General features: G+C 54.3%; 2 protein-coding genes across 2 annotated transcripts; one reads left to right on the top strand and one right to left on the bottom strand.

Moving 5' to 3' along the window:
* Positions 1-5402: 5402 nt before the first annotated feature.
* LOC119111337 (AN1-type zinc finger protein 1) lies at positions 5403-7086 on the top strand. The gene is made up of 3 exons (XM_037235153.1): positions 5403-5561; positions 6424-6569; positions 6957-7086. Exons 1-3 carry the CDS (start codon positions 5403-5405, stop codon positions 7084-7086), a joined length of 435 nt encoding a protein of 144 aa, XP_037091048.1.
* Positions 7087-10086: 3000 nt separating this feature from the next.
* On the bottom strand, positions 10087-13004 carry LOC119111336 (transmembrane protein 43-like). Its single transcript, XM_037235151.1, has 3 exons — positions 12939-13004; positions 11954-12173; positions 10087-10148 (listed from the first exon to the last, which is right to left on the bottom strand). The coding sequence occupies exons 1-3, from the start codon at positions 13002-13004 to the stop codon at positions 10087-10089; spliced, it is 348 nt and encodes a 115-aa protein (XP_037091046.1).
* Positions 13005-14929: the final 1925 nt, after the last annotated feature.

The following is a 14929-nucleotide window of genomic DNA, read 5'->3' as shown; positions in this document are numbered from 1 at the left end:
AACGCATTGGTCTTTACAGCACCGCGAAGTGGCGCCGGAATCTGGCTGTGGGACTGGAAGAGTGAAGGTAAAAGTCGTGCTGCTGTAACTGATAATATGTCCAGAGGACAACCTCAAAGTTGCAATGAAATATTCGCCCATCGTTGCGCGCTCAGTGAAACAAGGCTAGCCTTGTCCATTTGGAACTCATTTCAACGCTCTCCATACAGCGATAATGAGACCCCTTATGTCCGGTAAAGGACATAAGGGGTCTCAAGGGGTATAAGGGGTCCCTTAAGTACAACACTACGGGGCATATTGTTGTTCCCGGTCAATTGCTCAAGGGCCTTTTTGTATCACCGCAGTGTGCGGAGCGGCATCCCCTGGGCGAATCAGAATCTCGTGGAGCGATACACCATATGCATTGCACCTCTCCCTGTCACGAGAGGCCTTCTGATTCGCGCAGTTGACTCTGGATCGACGCATGAATCATCATTAACGCAACAACATCTCTGCTCACCGCTGGTGACGAAATAATTTAAACATGGACTCCAGTTGGACTTAACGGGCCCATGCTGGAAAAACGTTGGGGGGGGGGGGTTCACCGTTAGACACTGGGGGCCCTGACTGGCACAGGACTTCTCTAGTTCCTCAATATGAGCACTCCCCATAAGTTTTTGTTTCATTCAGTTGCCAGAGGTCCCCGACCAACGCAGATACCCTCTGCCGTTCGGGCTCCCGTCCCCGTCCCAAATGAGCGAATCCTCCTCTGACCGATTCGAGGCCCCTTGTTGACCCAGAATGCCCTGTTTGGCACTGTAGTCCCCAACCGACCTAGCAGCCCTCATTGTGTCAGGGACCCTGAATATTGCGAATCGCTGACCCCGGCCTCGTGTCTGCTTGGGAAATGGGTGTCCAGGGCTCAGACGGACATGGAGCCGACTGTTCGGTGTTCGTGGTCTCTGACCGACTTAGACACCCGCATTGTCTCAGGAGTTCCTAAAACGGTGCAAGAAGACCTCTAAGTGATATTTCGGGTCGTGACCCTACGCGCCGCAATTCTTTATGTCACCTACAGCCAGTCCCTCGGGCTCTTATGCCCTCCAACCGGGCCTTTGATCGTCGGCTCCGGTGTGCCGCCCGGGCCCCTCTTCGGGCCCGATCGAATACTTCCCTTGGTCGGTTCGGGGTCCTCGCGAGCACAGAACCCTCTGTTAGGCGCCGTGGACCCCTGACAGATAAAAGGCCTGCGGCCAGTGTAAATCATTGCCCTGGTTTTGTAGCTAATTGGGAAGTGTGCCCTCAGACCCATACAGACACGGATGCCCCTGTGTGGCACGGGTGGTACCTGACCGACACGTAGACCTATATCGACTCAGGGGGCCCCTGGTTGGCACAAATGACCCTCTGGCCGTTATTTGAGCGTCCGTACTCGCAGGTCTGGGCCCCTGAATAAGACTCCGACAAGTCATTTATGTCCTTAGACCCTCCAATCGGGCGCTTGATCGTCGGACCCGGGGACCCTCTATGCTCTTCGGGCCTCCACAAACACTGCCTCCGGTCGGCACGGGGCCCCTTGGCAACATATGGCCCTTGTTGGGCGCTATGGAGCCCTGAACAATGTAAATCGTTGGTCCCGGCTTTGACCCTGCTTGGGAAATGGGCCCTCAGGCCCACGCCGCCACGCAGCCGACTGTGTGTTACTCGTGGTGTCTGACCGAAATATAGGCCCTTATCGGCTCAGTGGGCCCCTGATCAGTGCACATGGCTCTCTGGCTGGCATTTGAGTGCCTAGTACTGCGGGCCGGGCCCCTGGATGATATCTCTGGCTGGCTTTCCGGACCCCTAATCTTAGGTTCCGAGGGGCCTTCGGGCTCTTCGGAACCAAAGGGGCGCACGTACCCACTGTGCCCCCCCCCCCCCCCTCCTGCCAGCGCTACTGCAACCAGCCCAGCATTGGGGCGGCCCCAGCTCAAAATTGGAAGGGGGCACGACCCCAAAGACATAAAGAGTTCCACCCTTGCTTGCTACTGTTCTTGGTCGCCTGGAAGCCCAACCATGTCCGCTTTAGTTGCGTTTTGTGCAATAATATACTTCCGTTCTGCCGGCTATTGGCCCTTTCCGAGCCTGTGGGGGCCCTTGGGGCCACAAGAACGACCACGGCGCCGTAACTTGCTCTCCAGATCCCCCGTTACACACATGCGGTCCATTACGGAATTGTCGACAGTTTAGCAGTTATTCTGTTGTTTTGTGACGTCATGGTACGATCAGCCGTAAGCGTTAGCAAAATTCCCACAATCAGCTGTCGGCTGTGCTGCCGATTTAAGCGTCGCTGGGGCTGTGGTCGGTGTGGCTGTGTGGGCGGCGGATGATAGATGTGAGGGAAATCACCATGTATTGACATCAGATGGGAAATAGAGCTATCTGAAGGTGTCAAAGGAATAAAAAATGTCTGGAGAATGTACTGGTAACAATATTGTATGGTTTGCCTGCTAAGTTTGGCTGATGTCGACCGTTTTCTTGAGTGCGAGGCATACACCTGTGTGCTACAACTTATGAACTAGCCTCAAACACTTCACAAGCTGATGATGACTCTGAACTGGAAGGCCAGGACCCTGCCTGGCTCAGCCGGTGTGCCATGTAGTTGTTGACAGCTGTTTTGCCTGTTCTGCACTAACAACAGGTGCTATAAACTCAGGTGTGCACACTCACAGTTTCTAATCAAGTTGTCCATCATTTATGGATTGCTGGCTACTGTGGATTGGGAGGAGCTGCATGTGGGATCAGACAGGTTAATACAGCTGTGGCTTATGCACCATGATGCTGCTCAAATGGTGCTAACAGGAACAAGAAACAAGGGTGAAATGGAGTGAAATAAGGATCAAGGTTTCCTTATAGAATGATCAGAATGAACACACATGCACACACACACACACATATACATATATATATATATATATATATATATATATATATATATATATATATATATATATGATGAACATGTTAATATATCAATCTATCGATATGTGTATTCTCCTGGTTATTCTACAAGCCATAAGACTGTTAGTACACTGTTTTATGTATAGGTATGATACTCCTCACAAATGCCCTTAATAAGTTATGTATTGATGATGTCCACACAAATACGGTACATCTGGTGCCAGGGTTTTCTTGCTGGTATCTGGATGGATTACTGCTATTTTGTTTTTATAACAGATTCTGATGCACTTTGCCATTCTGACTCCTGTGCAGCATGCACCCCAGTTCAGTTTGTCACAGGGTAGTGTGAGCTACTCCCAAATGATATCAGCTGCCTAGAGGTAGAACCAGGATTTTGTAAAGGGGAGGGGGATGCACAACACTGTGGTACCCTTCAGCGTTGAGGCCCCCAAATATCCTTAAAGTAAGGCAATCAAATTGTAAGACTTAATATGCTATTTGCATATGGAAACCCATCTTACTGTGTGCATCCCTAGAGAGATAGGCATGCCATGTACACACATGCATGGAGTGTGTTCATTTTCTCCAGATCATGGTGAATACTATTATTCTGAGACAAGGTTTCTTGAAAAAAACTGAAAAATAACTTAATTTCAATGCTAAATACCATTAAAATTAGGCACAAACTTGACTTGAAGCATATTTAGACTGCTGGCTGGTCAGTGTGATCAGCTGATGGCTGATGACCAATACAGTGTTTTTGCTTTGTTATGAGTAAGCACAAAGTATCATTGCATTAAAATGCATTTTATGAAATGGATGCAAATGTAATGCATGAGTGACAAGAGCATAGGATGTGCCAATAACAAATTAATACCCCTCTGAGCAAATGCAAAGAAATCAAGAGCAGCATAAAAGGCTCCTTAACAATCAGGCTGGCTCCGCAACTAGACATATAGGGCCCCCGGAAAGTGTAGGGCCCCTGGACATTGTAAGCAGGCTGAAATCCTCCAAATCACTGCCCTGCCAATCAATCAAGTATACTTTTTGTACACCCATGGGCCCTTGACTTTCACTTGCAGTTGCCTGGAAGCTCAAATATGTCTGACTTTGTTGCATTGTGTGTAAAAAACAGTGTGTTCAGACAGCCATGGGCCTACTCAGAGCCTATGGGCTTGACTGGGCCCATGATCCCATGCCTCCCTTTGGCTGCACCCCTGCAGCAACTCCAATTCATGAAGTTGTGCCCACAAAACTGGTAGAAACTGCCCCAAAGCAGTCTTGCACCAGCCCTCTCTCAACAGGATCATGTCAAGATCTGCTATGTTTCACTGGCTGGTGGCTCACCATGCAATGGTGGCCAGTGGCTATCTTAAAGTGCTGCTTAATGATTATTAGACAAAAAATTTGCACCCCAGTCCCACATTGGAACACCACCACTGCTGCTAACCCATGCTACTACCCTACTACTGCCCAGTGCTGCCATGCTGTACTGCCCCATACTCTGAACTGGAACAGGACCATTTGTTGGGCCTCACCTCTCATGTTGTGTGCCTGCCTGAGAACGGACAGCCGGGTGCTGCTGGGGGGGGGGGGGGGGGGGGGGGGGAGAGAGGCGGTTTGATCAACTTCACTTATATAAAGGCCTGCCTCCCAGGATGGACAGCCAGGCGCCGCTGGAGGGCCGTCTGATCGACATCGTCGACGAGGCGTGGCGGCGGGACACGCTGCCTGAGGAGGAGATCGCCGTGCCACTGTACGAGCTGCCTGACCCAGAGCCGGACAACAGCGGCGCCGTGGAGAGTCTGCGCCAGCAGGAGCACAGCTGGACCGACCTATCGCTGCAGCGGCTCGCCGAGCAGCGCCAGCCGACCGACTGAGGCGCGCGCGCTGGTGGGTGACACGGCACCTGGCGTCGATCCTGGTGTCCAGCAGAGCCACCTGGCAGGCACCCGACCGCACTTTGCTTGTCTTACTTACTTGAGAGAGCTTGTCGAAACTCAGGTGTCGTCAATGGTCCAGGGTAACAGTGATTTGTTGCGCAGCCGCCGATGTGGCGTGCTCTCCTCTCATCAAACATGTGTGGTGGCCGTGAGAACTGTGTCACCCAGTGGCGCCCTCTCCGAAAGGTTCCTCGGAGGCCGTGCTATATAGGTGTCGATGGTGTCTTACACAATCGCCCGCTTGCTACAAAATCTTGGTTGCGCAATGGCTGTGTTTGGTCACATTTGGAATGTCTTGTGCGCATGCAAGGGTCGAACCATTTTGTTGTGTTTCTACCGAAGAATCCATGTGGGTCACTATTCACTAGATATCCGAATTCCGGATTTCACACATTTCGGTGGCAAGAGCCAGGCAGCGTGTGATGCGTCACCGCGCCGGTGCAGCCCAGGTCCGGTGCGCAGCTGGGACGGTGTCTGTACGCGCGCTGGCAGTGAGCGGCCGGCGCCAGTGTGACGCTCCGCGGGCCGTCGCGCCAGATGGCTGAGCTACCGGAGCTGGGACGGCACTGCGGCCTGGCCGCCTGCCGCCAACTCGACTTCTTGCCGCTCGTCTGCGCCCACTGCCAGGTCACCTTCTGTCGACACCATGTCGCTGCCGACGTCCACAGCTGCGACAAGGCGCCCCAGCCGGCCGAGGTCAGTGATATTTCCGACCGGACAGAGACAGACAGAGACAGAGATACAGAGAGGTACGTGGAGATACAGAGAGAACCACAGGTACAGAGAGAAGCACAGAGATACAGGGATTAACACAGAGACACAGGGACGAGGACTATCGATGTATCTATAGATGTGTCCATAGATGTGTGCCCAGGCAAAATAGATGTGTCCATAGATGTGTCCCCCGGTAAAAAGCTGAGGCTAGGCTAACAGACCGTGTGAGTAAAGCCAGATGGAAGGTGATTTACAGCTGATTCTGCTCAGGGGATCACCAGTCCGTGGCGGGAGAGGTATTAGCTCGTCTGTCCGACTGAACAATAGCTTTTATACAGCCGCGTTGTGAATGGGCGTCGTGCGCACACCGTCTTTGCTCAGTGAAACGTTGCTTGACGCGCAGCCGCGGTATGGTCGGGGGGGGGGGGGGGGGGGGGGTACAACCAGCTGTGTTTTGAGCGTCCCTGGCTACTGCCGGCGTGAAATATTCGTTGCTGGTGACTAGCAGTTACATGCGTCGCAAAACAACTCCAAACGTGCTACTTATGCTTGTGAATTTGTTTGCACTGACCAGGCGTGACAGATTTCATACCTCATCAACATTTAAAGAGTTAAACACACATTTGACGTTATGAAACGTCGTGAAAACCTTTGACCTTATGAAACGTCGTTTGGTATCTGATAATGAGCATCCTCTCTTATCGGTGCGCCTGCTTTTTCTGACACGTGTTGCTAGCGAGCTTGCTCGTCAGCGTCTGTTACCGCCCCGTATTGCCCCGTCTGTTACCGGGTCCACCTGCCGGCTATCGCGATCACTTGACCCGAGCGATGTTTCCGTTGCCAGGCGGACCTGACTGCCAGCACGCGGGTGTACGGCTGTCACGTGGCGGGCTGCACGGCCGCCGAACTGACGCCGGTCACCTGCCCAGGCTGCCAGCGACCCTGCTGCCTGACGCACCGTCACGAGGCCGAGCACGACTGCCCGCCGTGGCGAGCGCGTCAGGAGGAGGCGGCGTGCCTGCAGCCGGCGGCTGAGCGGGCCGCGGCGTTGCAGGCGGCGCGGCTGGCGCAGCCGCCGGTCGTGAGCGCCGGCCGCGGCTCGGACCGCGCTCGCCGCACGGCCGCGCAGGTGCAGCTGATGCGGCTAAAGCAGCGCGCCGCCGGCGACAGCGCTGTGCCGCTGGCCGACCGGCTCTACCTGCTGGCGCTCGCGCCGGGCGGCCGCGGCGTGGCGCGGCCCGTGTTCGTCAGCCGCCGTTGGACGCTCGGCCGCGTGGTCGACGCGCTGGCCGACCTGTGCGGCGCCGCCAATGAGAACGACCGGAGCGGCGGCCGCCGGCTGCTGCTGTACCGGCGCCCCGACGGCGGCCTGGTGAGCGCCGCCATGGACACGCCCGTCGAGCAGCTGGCGGCCGGCCAGCTGGACAGCGGCGAGACGGTGGTGCTTGAGTACGGCGACCCGGCGCAGCCGCGGCGCGACGACGTCACGCGCTACGACGTCACGTGACGCGGTCCGGCGCCCCCAGGGGCCTCAGCGAACCGTCAGCGGCCGAATGTTTCTTTGTGTGTGATAACTAACGGAGCAATGGCACTGCCACGTCATGCGCCTTGACTGGTGTGCTGTGTTGCTTCAGTTCCCCAGTAATCTGTTTGTGTACTACTACGGTGCTTTGCTGTGCCGTTTCAGCTGCAGTTCTGTTTTAGTACTAATACGCGACTGTCCCGCGCTGTTCCAGTTTCGTGATGATCAGTTGTAATCCCAATAGGGTGCTGCTCATGTTCTGCACTCTTTAAAGTCTCGTTGAATGGATCATGATGGCTTGCACATGCACATGCACCGCTGCTCCCTCTGCGCATGCATTTCTGTCGGCCTCAAGCCGCTCGTCCCGTTTTTTTATGACCGTTGGTGTTTCGGTTTAATCGCGTTTAGCTGGAAAATTCGCCCACATCAGGACTTGTCACCCCTTATGAAAAGTGATCCTTGCCATACCGGACAGGAAATAAACATTTTCTTGATGACCGCAATGCTGTCTTTTAACTCAGCCTGGTGTGTGTGTGGGTGTGGGGGTGGGTGTGGGTGGGTGGGTGTGTGCGGGTGGGTGTGGGTGCGTGCGTGCGTGCGTGCGTATGTATGGTTACCATGTCTGACATAGCATGACTCCCGCCCATTGGTCGTATGCCTGCCCTGACTGACCAAGTCAAAGGCACACAGTTGGCAATGACCGGCGCTCTCGCCCGGGCCCAGTAAAAAACTGGACCACCTGCCGACAAATATTTCCAGCGATATTTACGATCTTTGCGGAGGTATAACCCCGACAGTACTTTTTCACTAAAGGCGTGCCCAGTCCAGCGGTTACTGCCTGTAAACGTCCTACGCTGTTGCACCCGTCATCTGAAAGTGGTGCGCGTTTCTAAGATGCAGTTGCGATCTCTGAAATATATTTCTGATTTAAATCAGTGGTTTGGCAAAGATCGAACCCATTCATTTCACTAACCAGCAGCTGGGCGACAGGTTCTGTTGCGCCGAACCTTGCCTCGACTTGTTTCGCTGACTTGACTGTTACCCTGCGCTTGTCGGCTCAGGCTGGCAGGGCCAGGACCCAGCTTCCAGAGGCGTTTCCCAGCGAAGGCCGGGCGCTGGCAGTCGAAGGCTAGCGTGCAGTCCTATGCGGACGCGTGCCAGCACAGGGCCCTGCGTGGACGCGTGCCAGCGCACGGTTCTGGCTGGACGCGTGCCAGCGCCCGGTCCTGTCCCGCACTTGTGCGCGGCCCTGTCTTAGCCTGTGTCAGCGAAGGATCCTGGCGGGCGCCCCGGGTCAGCGGGGCCTGCAGCGGTTGCTATTAGCAATGATATTGCCATACTGGACCGCACGTGGAGAAGTTTCAGAAGATAGGGCTTGCCAATACCAAATTTAACTTATTTTTTTGCATGCGCCGCCATAGGGCTAACCGGCGCTCAGCATTTGGGGAAGGCGGGGGTCATGGCACCCACTTACAACCCGTTCCCACGCGCAATCATTGAACTGATTCCTAACCGGGAGGAGACGTTCAGGGGAGTGCTCTACATTTGTGTGGGCTTTTGAACTGAACTAGCCATCTTCATCATTCGGCGCAGTTCACGGCCCTGCCTTTTTCCAACCTACCACCCCCGCCCCCCTAGTTTCTGAACTACGCCCCGCGAAGATGCGGGAACTTTTTCGTGCAAACTATTTCAAGTTAACCCATGCATCCACGATGCCTCCATAACGTCATTCATGTCCTACTTTCATTTGCCATGTAGCGATCAACAGTACAAATATGATTGCCGAGTCGTTCATCAGCACGACTTCCAACTATTACGTCCCCCAATTAGCTCTCAATTAATGCTGCGCAAGGTTCAGTGACGCGATGAAGCAATTACGTGTTGAATAGCATACTCGCCAAATAAATTATGTTGCCTAGAGCAGTCTTTTCCAACTTAAAGTAAACCAATAGCTATAAATACGAAATTATAGGTGAGACCCTTTTCATACCTGACGCTTGCTTAACTTCAAACGTGGAAGATCCCCTTGAAACGGCAGGTGTCGCGGATACGTCGCCGCCGTTGCCCCAGCGACTCCTTGTTGAAATGGATATACACATTCAACTTCAACCCAACGCTTGACTACCCAATAGACCGTCTGCCGTTAAAATGCAGTTGCTATGGCATTGTCCTAAAATCTGAAACGTGAATAATGTGAACACAAAGGTCGTTAGTCTCGTAGCCACTCATTCCTTATAAAACAGACTACAAAACCATTTGTAATGACGAAGTACCACGTATACATATCATGTATAGAATCGAATAACACCCTTGGCACTTATTCGCTTCACCTAACGAGCATGCCAACGTATGTATATAACGCCAGACGACATAAACACATCTCTGATTCAAGCAGACAAAAAAGTCAGGGTCTGGTAACCTGATGACACAACGCACGTGGCAGCTGGGGCCTAAGAAACTCGCTGGCGCTGTATACGAATGAAACAGACTGAATCACAGCGAAATCGCGAACCGAGTCCTTCGCATTTATCTTCACGAGCTCCACTACCGTGCACCGGCAACACTACGCAAACGACCTTCACAAGTACGCTGTGCGCATAAACAAGGAAATGCCCGCATTACGGAACGAACGAACCCGCACAACAACAGCTCGGCGTTTCCTGGGCACGACCCAGACACCGGAACCCGTCATAATAGCGGCCTGTGGGCCAGCGTGACTCGCGACACGCGCCGCATCCCTCTTGCCCACGGTCTCGGCCATCAGGAGGGTGTCCGGAAGCCGTAGGGCGGCGGCTGGGAGCGGTACATGCCGCGCGGCCGCGTGACGGTGAGGCGCGGCTCGCGGCTCTCCCACTGGTCGGCCGGCGCCCAGCGCGCACGCCACCAGACGGGCAGCGCGGCGGCCAGCAGCAGGGCGCCGCCCAGCAGCGGCCGGTACCAGAGCCAGCTGAGCGCACGGCCGCCAGCGAAACGGCCACCGAGACGCTAGCGTTGAGTGACGTTGACACCCAGTGCCACCACGTCCCGCACCACAGGGAACCGGCTCACTGGGGGCAGACGGGCGCGGAAGTCACGGCACCGACTCACCGAGACATGGGAGTGAGGGAGCTGGGGAACGGAACACTGGGGACACGGGACACGGAAGTCACGGTACCGACTCACCGGGACGCGGGAGTGAGGGAGTCTGGGGAACGGAACACTGGGGACACGGGACACGGAAGTCACGGCGCCGACTCACCGGGACGCGGGACTGAGGGAGTCTGGGAACACTGGGGACACGGGACACGGAAGTCACGGCACCGACTCACCGGGACGCCGGAGTGAGGGGAGTCTGGGGAACGGAACACTGGGGACACGGGACACGGAAGTCACGGCACCGACTCACCGGGACGCGGGAATGAGGGAGTCTGGGGAACGGAACACTGGGGACACGGGACACGGAAGTCACGGCACCGACTCACCGGGACGCGGGAGTGAGGGAGTCTGGGGAACGGAACACTGGGACACGGGACACGGAAGTCACGGTACCGACTCACCGGGACGCGGTAGTGAGGGAGTCTGGGAACACTGGGGACACGGGACACGGAAGTCACGGCACCGACTGAGACATGGGAGTGAGGGAGTCTGGGGAACGGAACACTGGGGACACGGGATACGGAAGTCACGGCACCGACGCACCGAGACGTGGGAGTGAGGGAGTCTGGGGAACGGAACACTGGGGACACGGGACACGGAAGTCACGGCACCGACTCACCGGGACGCGGGAGTGCGGGAATCAGGGGAAACGGAACATTGGAACATGATGGGATGGAAGCAACGGAATCAGAGAGACCGGCTCACTGGCACAAGGAGAACATGCAGATTGCTCCCCGCAGGACAACATTTACTGGAACAGAGGAGGAACATAACAGTAGAGCAAAACATGAGTCAAGGGCGAGGCCCACAGGAACATTGAAGCATGGGTCAACGAGCCGGCTCAATGAAACACGGAGTGAGGGAGAGTTAGAGACCACGGCCCTGGAGTCTGACGGCGGGGGAGGGGCATGGTCAGGTGGTCTCGCCCGCTGGAACAAAGCAGCAAAGGGGGCGAGAGGAGCACGCGAGGGCATGATTCGGGTTAACTGGCCTAATGAAATGCTGGAAGCATAGGAATGGACCGGGGGGGGGGGGGGGGGGGGGTCGGAACTCACTGGAAAAGGGAAAGTGCAACTCAGAAGAACCACGAGAAGGGGAAAATGATTCCAGGGCATCATCGCTGACTAGAACGACGCAAAAGCAAAAGTCAGGGGACCTGGCCAACACACGGAAAGCATGGGAGGAAGCCGAACCGGCTCGCCAGAGCACAGGATCGCTGGAGTCGGGGAATCCCCCGGGCGACATCGGGCCAGCACAAAATTCAGGGGAGTCCCCAGCGGTATCGGAGTCCAGGGAATCCCTCAGCGGCATCGGGCCAGCACAGGAATCAGGGGAGCCGGCTCACTGGAGCACAGGCAGCACGAGAGTAAGGCAACCGGCCCACTATAATAGTGGGTACAACATTTATGTTCAATGAGGTTGACATTCTTCAGTGAAAACAGTAATACACATCACATGTACGCATGGCATGAACGAACATAACCTTTAACATACCAGGGGTCATCCATAAGCACACGGAATACATCAAACACACTGAGATGGAAAGACGGGGAAGCATGGGAACGGCTGAGCCCGTTCAAGAAAACAAAAGAGTGTGGGTGTCAAGGAAACCGGCTCGTGTGAAAAGCAAAGCATTGCCGTCCGGGATGCTCGTCGGGAAACCGAGGCCGAAGAGAGTGAGACAGCGGACGGCACAGCACAACAGTGGAACACTGACCCAGCACGTTCAGGATGTTGGTGAGGCAGCTGAGGCCGACAAAGCACAGCAGCCAGCCGCCGCCGCGCAGCCACCAGGTGAGCGCGCGGTTTTGCGCCAGCTCGTCCGAGAAGATGTCCTGGTGGCTGCGGCGGCCTGGCTGGAGCAGCAGCAGCCGATGCCCGTTGGAGGTGTGGTATGGCACCAGCGCGTCACCTTCCTGCTTCCCCACCACGCTCACCTGCGGGGCAGCAGGCGTTCTCAGGTACCGCTCTCACGCACACGCACACGCACACGCACACAGCCCCTGCTCTCGGCTGCCGAAGACGCATGCAACTGCTCATCTCGCTGGCGACAGACAAAAACTAGGACGCAGTATGTGTTGCGCATCGATCCACAGTGAGTCAGTCAAATGACGTGCATCACATCACAATAATCCAGCCCTCATCCATTTGAGAGTCAGTCCCTCGGCCGTTAGTAATGCGCTTTTCCCGTCATCCTGTGCTTAGCCATCCATTCGGAAATTACCCAGCCAGCCACTGACACAGGTCACGTGGCTGCGGTTTTCTGGCTGTTCTTAAGATCCGGGGTACATATCGCCCATGCTGAGAGCATTCCAGACCCCCGCTCGACTTCTGTCTTCCTTAAGGGCGCGTTCGGCTCGCAGATAATCTCGGACAGTTATCCAGAATGTTGGAAAATTCTCCGGAATCGCGTTCGGGACTGCCACACCGAGCACCATCGCAGATAATCATTCGCGCCGGGGAATCTAGGAAATTTTTCGGAGCATTGTCACGGTGGAAAACTCTTCTTTCGCCATACACTGCTATAACCGTAGCCTCTGCATGGCGCTTGGGCAACAAAACTGAGGAGTAATTTTCGGGCTCACTGGTCGCAAATGGAGCATATTCGTGGATGACCATCGGAGAGATAATAATTCGCTGAAAATTTTCCCTCCGCTGAACGCGCCCTTAGTATCCCATCTGCCATGCCGTGCATGGACTACACGCATTTTTGAGGCGTTGGGCGATTCTAGCGCACGGAAGGCGGCGTTCACCACTGTGGCGTTCATGGTCCTTCGTCGAGGTGGACGCCTGCCTCACCCAAACAATCTCGCCACCCAAACAATCTCACCACCGCAAGCACGTGGGTTTTGATGGGGGCGTCAGTCCTTTCAAGAACGACCGAGTCAACGTGTGCGAAAAAAGTGCGGGGTATGCTGGGTGGCAAGGAGCTTGCGGCGCCTAGATAGCATAATTCAGGGAAGTTTTCCTCTGCGAAGATGAAGTGGCTGTTCGTTTGCTTTTATCAGCAGGCTTTTCGTGCGGGTTGTGCGGAAAGCTCCAATAGCAATACGGACACACGCGTGGTGGACGCTACCCAGAGCCTCTTAAGAAGACGCCGGGGCACCGTCGAGACGAACTTGAGTAGTCCAAGACAGACCGAGTCGTGGTGAGGAGAGAACCCAAATGAGATCTTTCCCGTCAAAGCGCCTAATTCAAATCGAATTTCTCAACTTTCCAAAATTTCGAAAATACTGATATTTCTTATCATATTGCATCCGTGTGATCTCACCACGCGTGAAAGGTGCAAGAAAGGTGGAATATTCCATTTAAACACCCGGCAGTTACATTTTGCAAGCTTAAATGATCATCTGAAAATGGCGTAGTTAGAGCGTGAGAGCGGCAAATTGCGGCTGAAGGCCGCGCCAGCACGGTATCGGCGCAAACACCACTCGTATCAACGAGGCAAATGACACAGACACTCAACAAGGAGCTTTTGAGTGATGAAAACACCCACCTCCCTCAACAGCTCTCAAGATTGACCCAGGGTACAGTCGGCATGCTACGGCGACCAGATACCGGTCGAGCACGCTAAGCACCCTCACTCCGCAGCAAAGCCGAGGACGGGTGCAAAGAGTACAAACTGTGATCTGTGTTACATAAAGGCTGACCCGTTACATAAAGGCTGACCCGTTACATAAAGGCTGACCGGTGACATAATGCATTTTTCGTTGCTTACCAGAGCGGCACTCACAATTAACAGGCCAAGGCGATGCATTTTCCACCGTCCAGCGGGACATGTTGTAACATGGTACAGCTGATACCTAATGTTTTCAAACTACACGGTCCGCAATAGCACAGCGTCCTTCGTAACATTATGTTTCTGTGGCGTAAAACGCGGCGAGGTTTTACACTATTGCAAGAGCGAACAGTTTTTGCGAAAGTGTCAGCGGGTGCGCACGCCATAGATATAGATATGCCTGCGATTATTTTGACTTGACAAGTAACAATTACACCATTTAATCGCTACTGTGGGAATACGCGAGCTTTCAACCTGTTACCAGATGGACTGTCTGCCTCGCCAAAACCCATGTGCTTGCGTATGATTGCATGTGCTTGCGCATTGATAAACTTACCCGATGCTTCCTAAAAACTGCAACAATGTGCGCGGGAATGCATTGGTTCACCATGGAAATTCATCCGTATGAACCTGCCAAGTCTATGGGCGCCGCATGACAAAACAGCCGGCGCACCCCAAAACCCAAATCATCATCACTACCGAATCTGCCGGTTTCTGCTTGTATCGACATATCATATATGGCACCAAAAGTAAGCGTAGAGAGTGTAGACGCGGATTACATAGCACAACTATTAAGCCAATACGACAAGGTCGATCATCGAAATCGTTTGGGACAATTTGTATCGTTGCTGCCGAGGTGAGGATTACAAAAACACATTTAACAGCCGAATGCTGCCCGCTGTGCGCAGACTTGGCTAACTTCAGAACACACTACCCTGACATAGCGGTTGCATATTTCCGTTAGGTACTTATAGTACTCCAGCTGTTTTTTTTCGCGCAAAGATGATGTTAACAACGATCTTTCAAATACTCTCGCACAGCCTACGCGCGATGATTATTTTTCCGCTATTATTGAATAAAATGTTTTAAATAAAGAGAAAACTCTGCCGTTTGGTCTCAAATAAGTCGACACCC

The sequence above is a fragment of the Pollicipes pollicipes genome, unplaced genomic scaffold (assembly GCF_011947565.3).
Source record: "Pollicipes pollicipes isolate AB1234 unplaced genomic scaffold, Ppol_2.1 Scaffold_7261;HRSCAF=8764_pilon_pilon_pilon, whole genome shotgun sequence".
NCBI classification, from domain to species: domain Eukaryota; kingdom Metazoa; phylum Arthropoda; class Thecostraca; order Pollicipedomorpha; family Pollicipedidae; genus Pollicipes; species Pollicipes pollicipes.
Note: the sequence above shows the minus strand (reverse complement) of the source record. Positions and strands in the feature narration are given on the sequence as shown.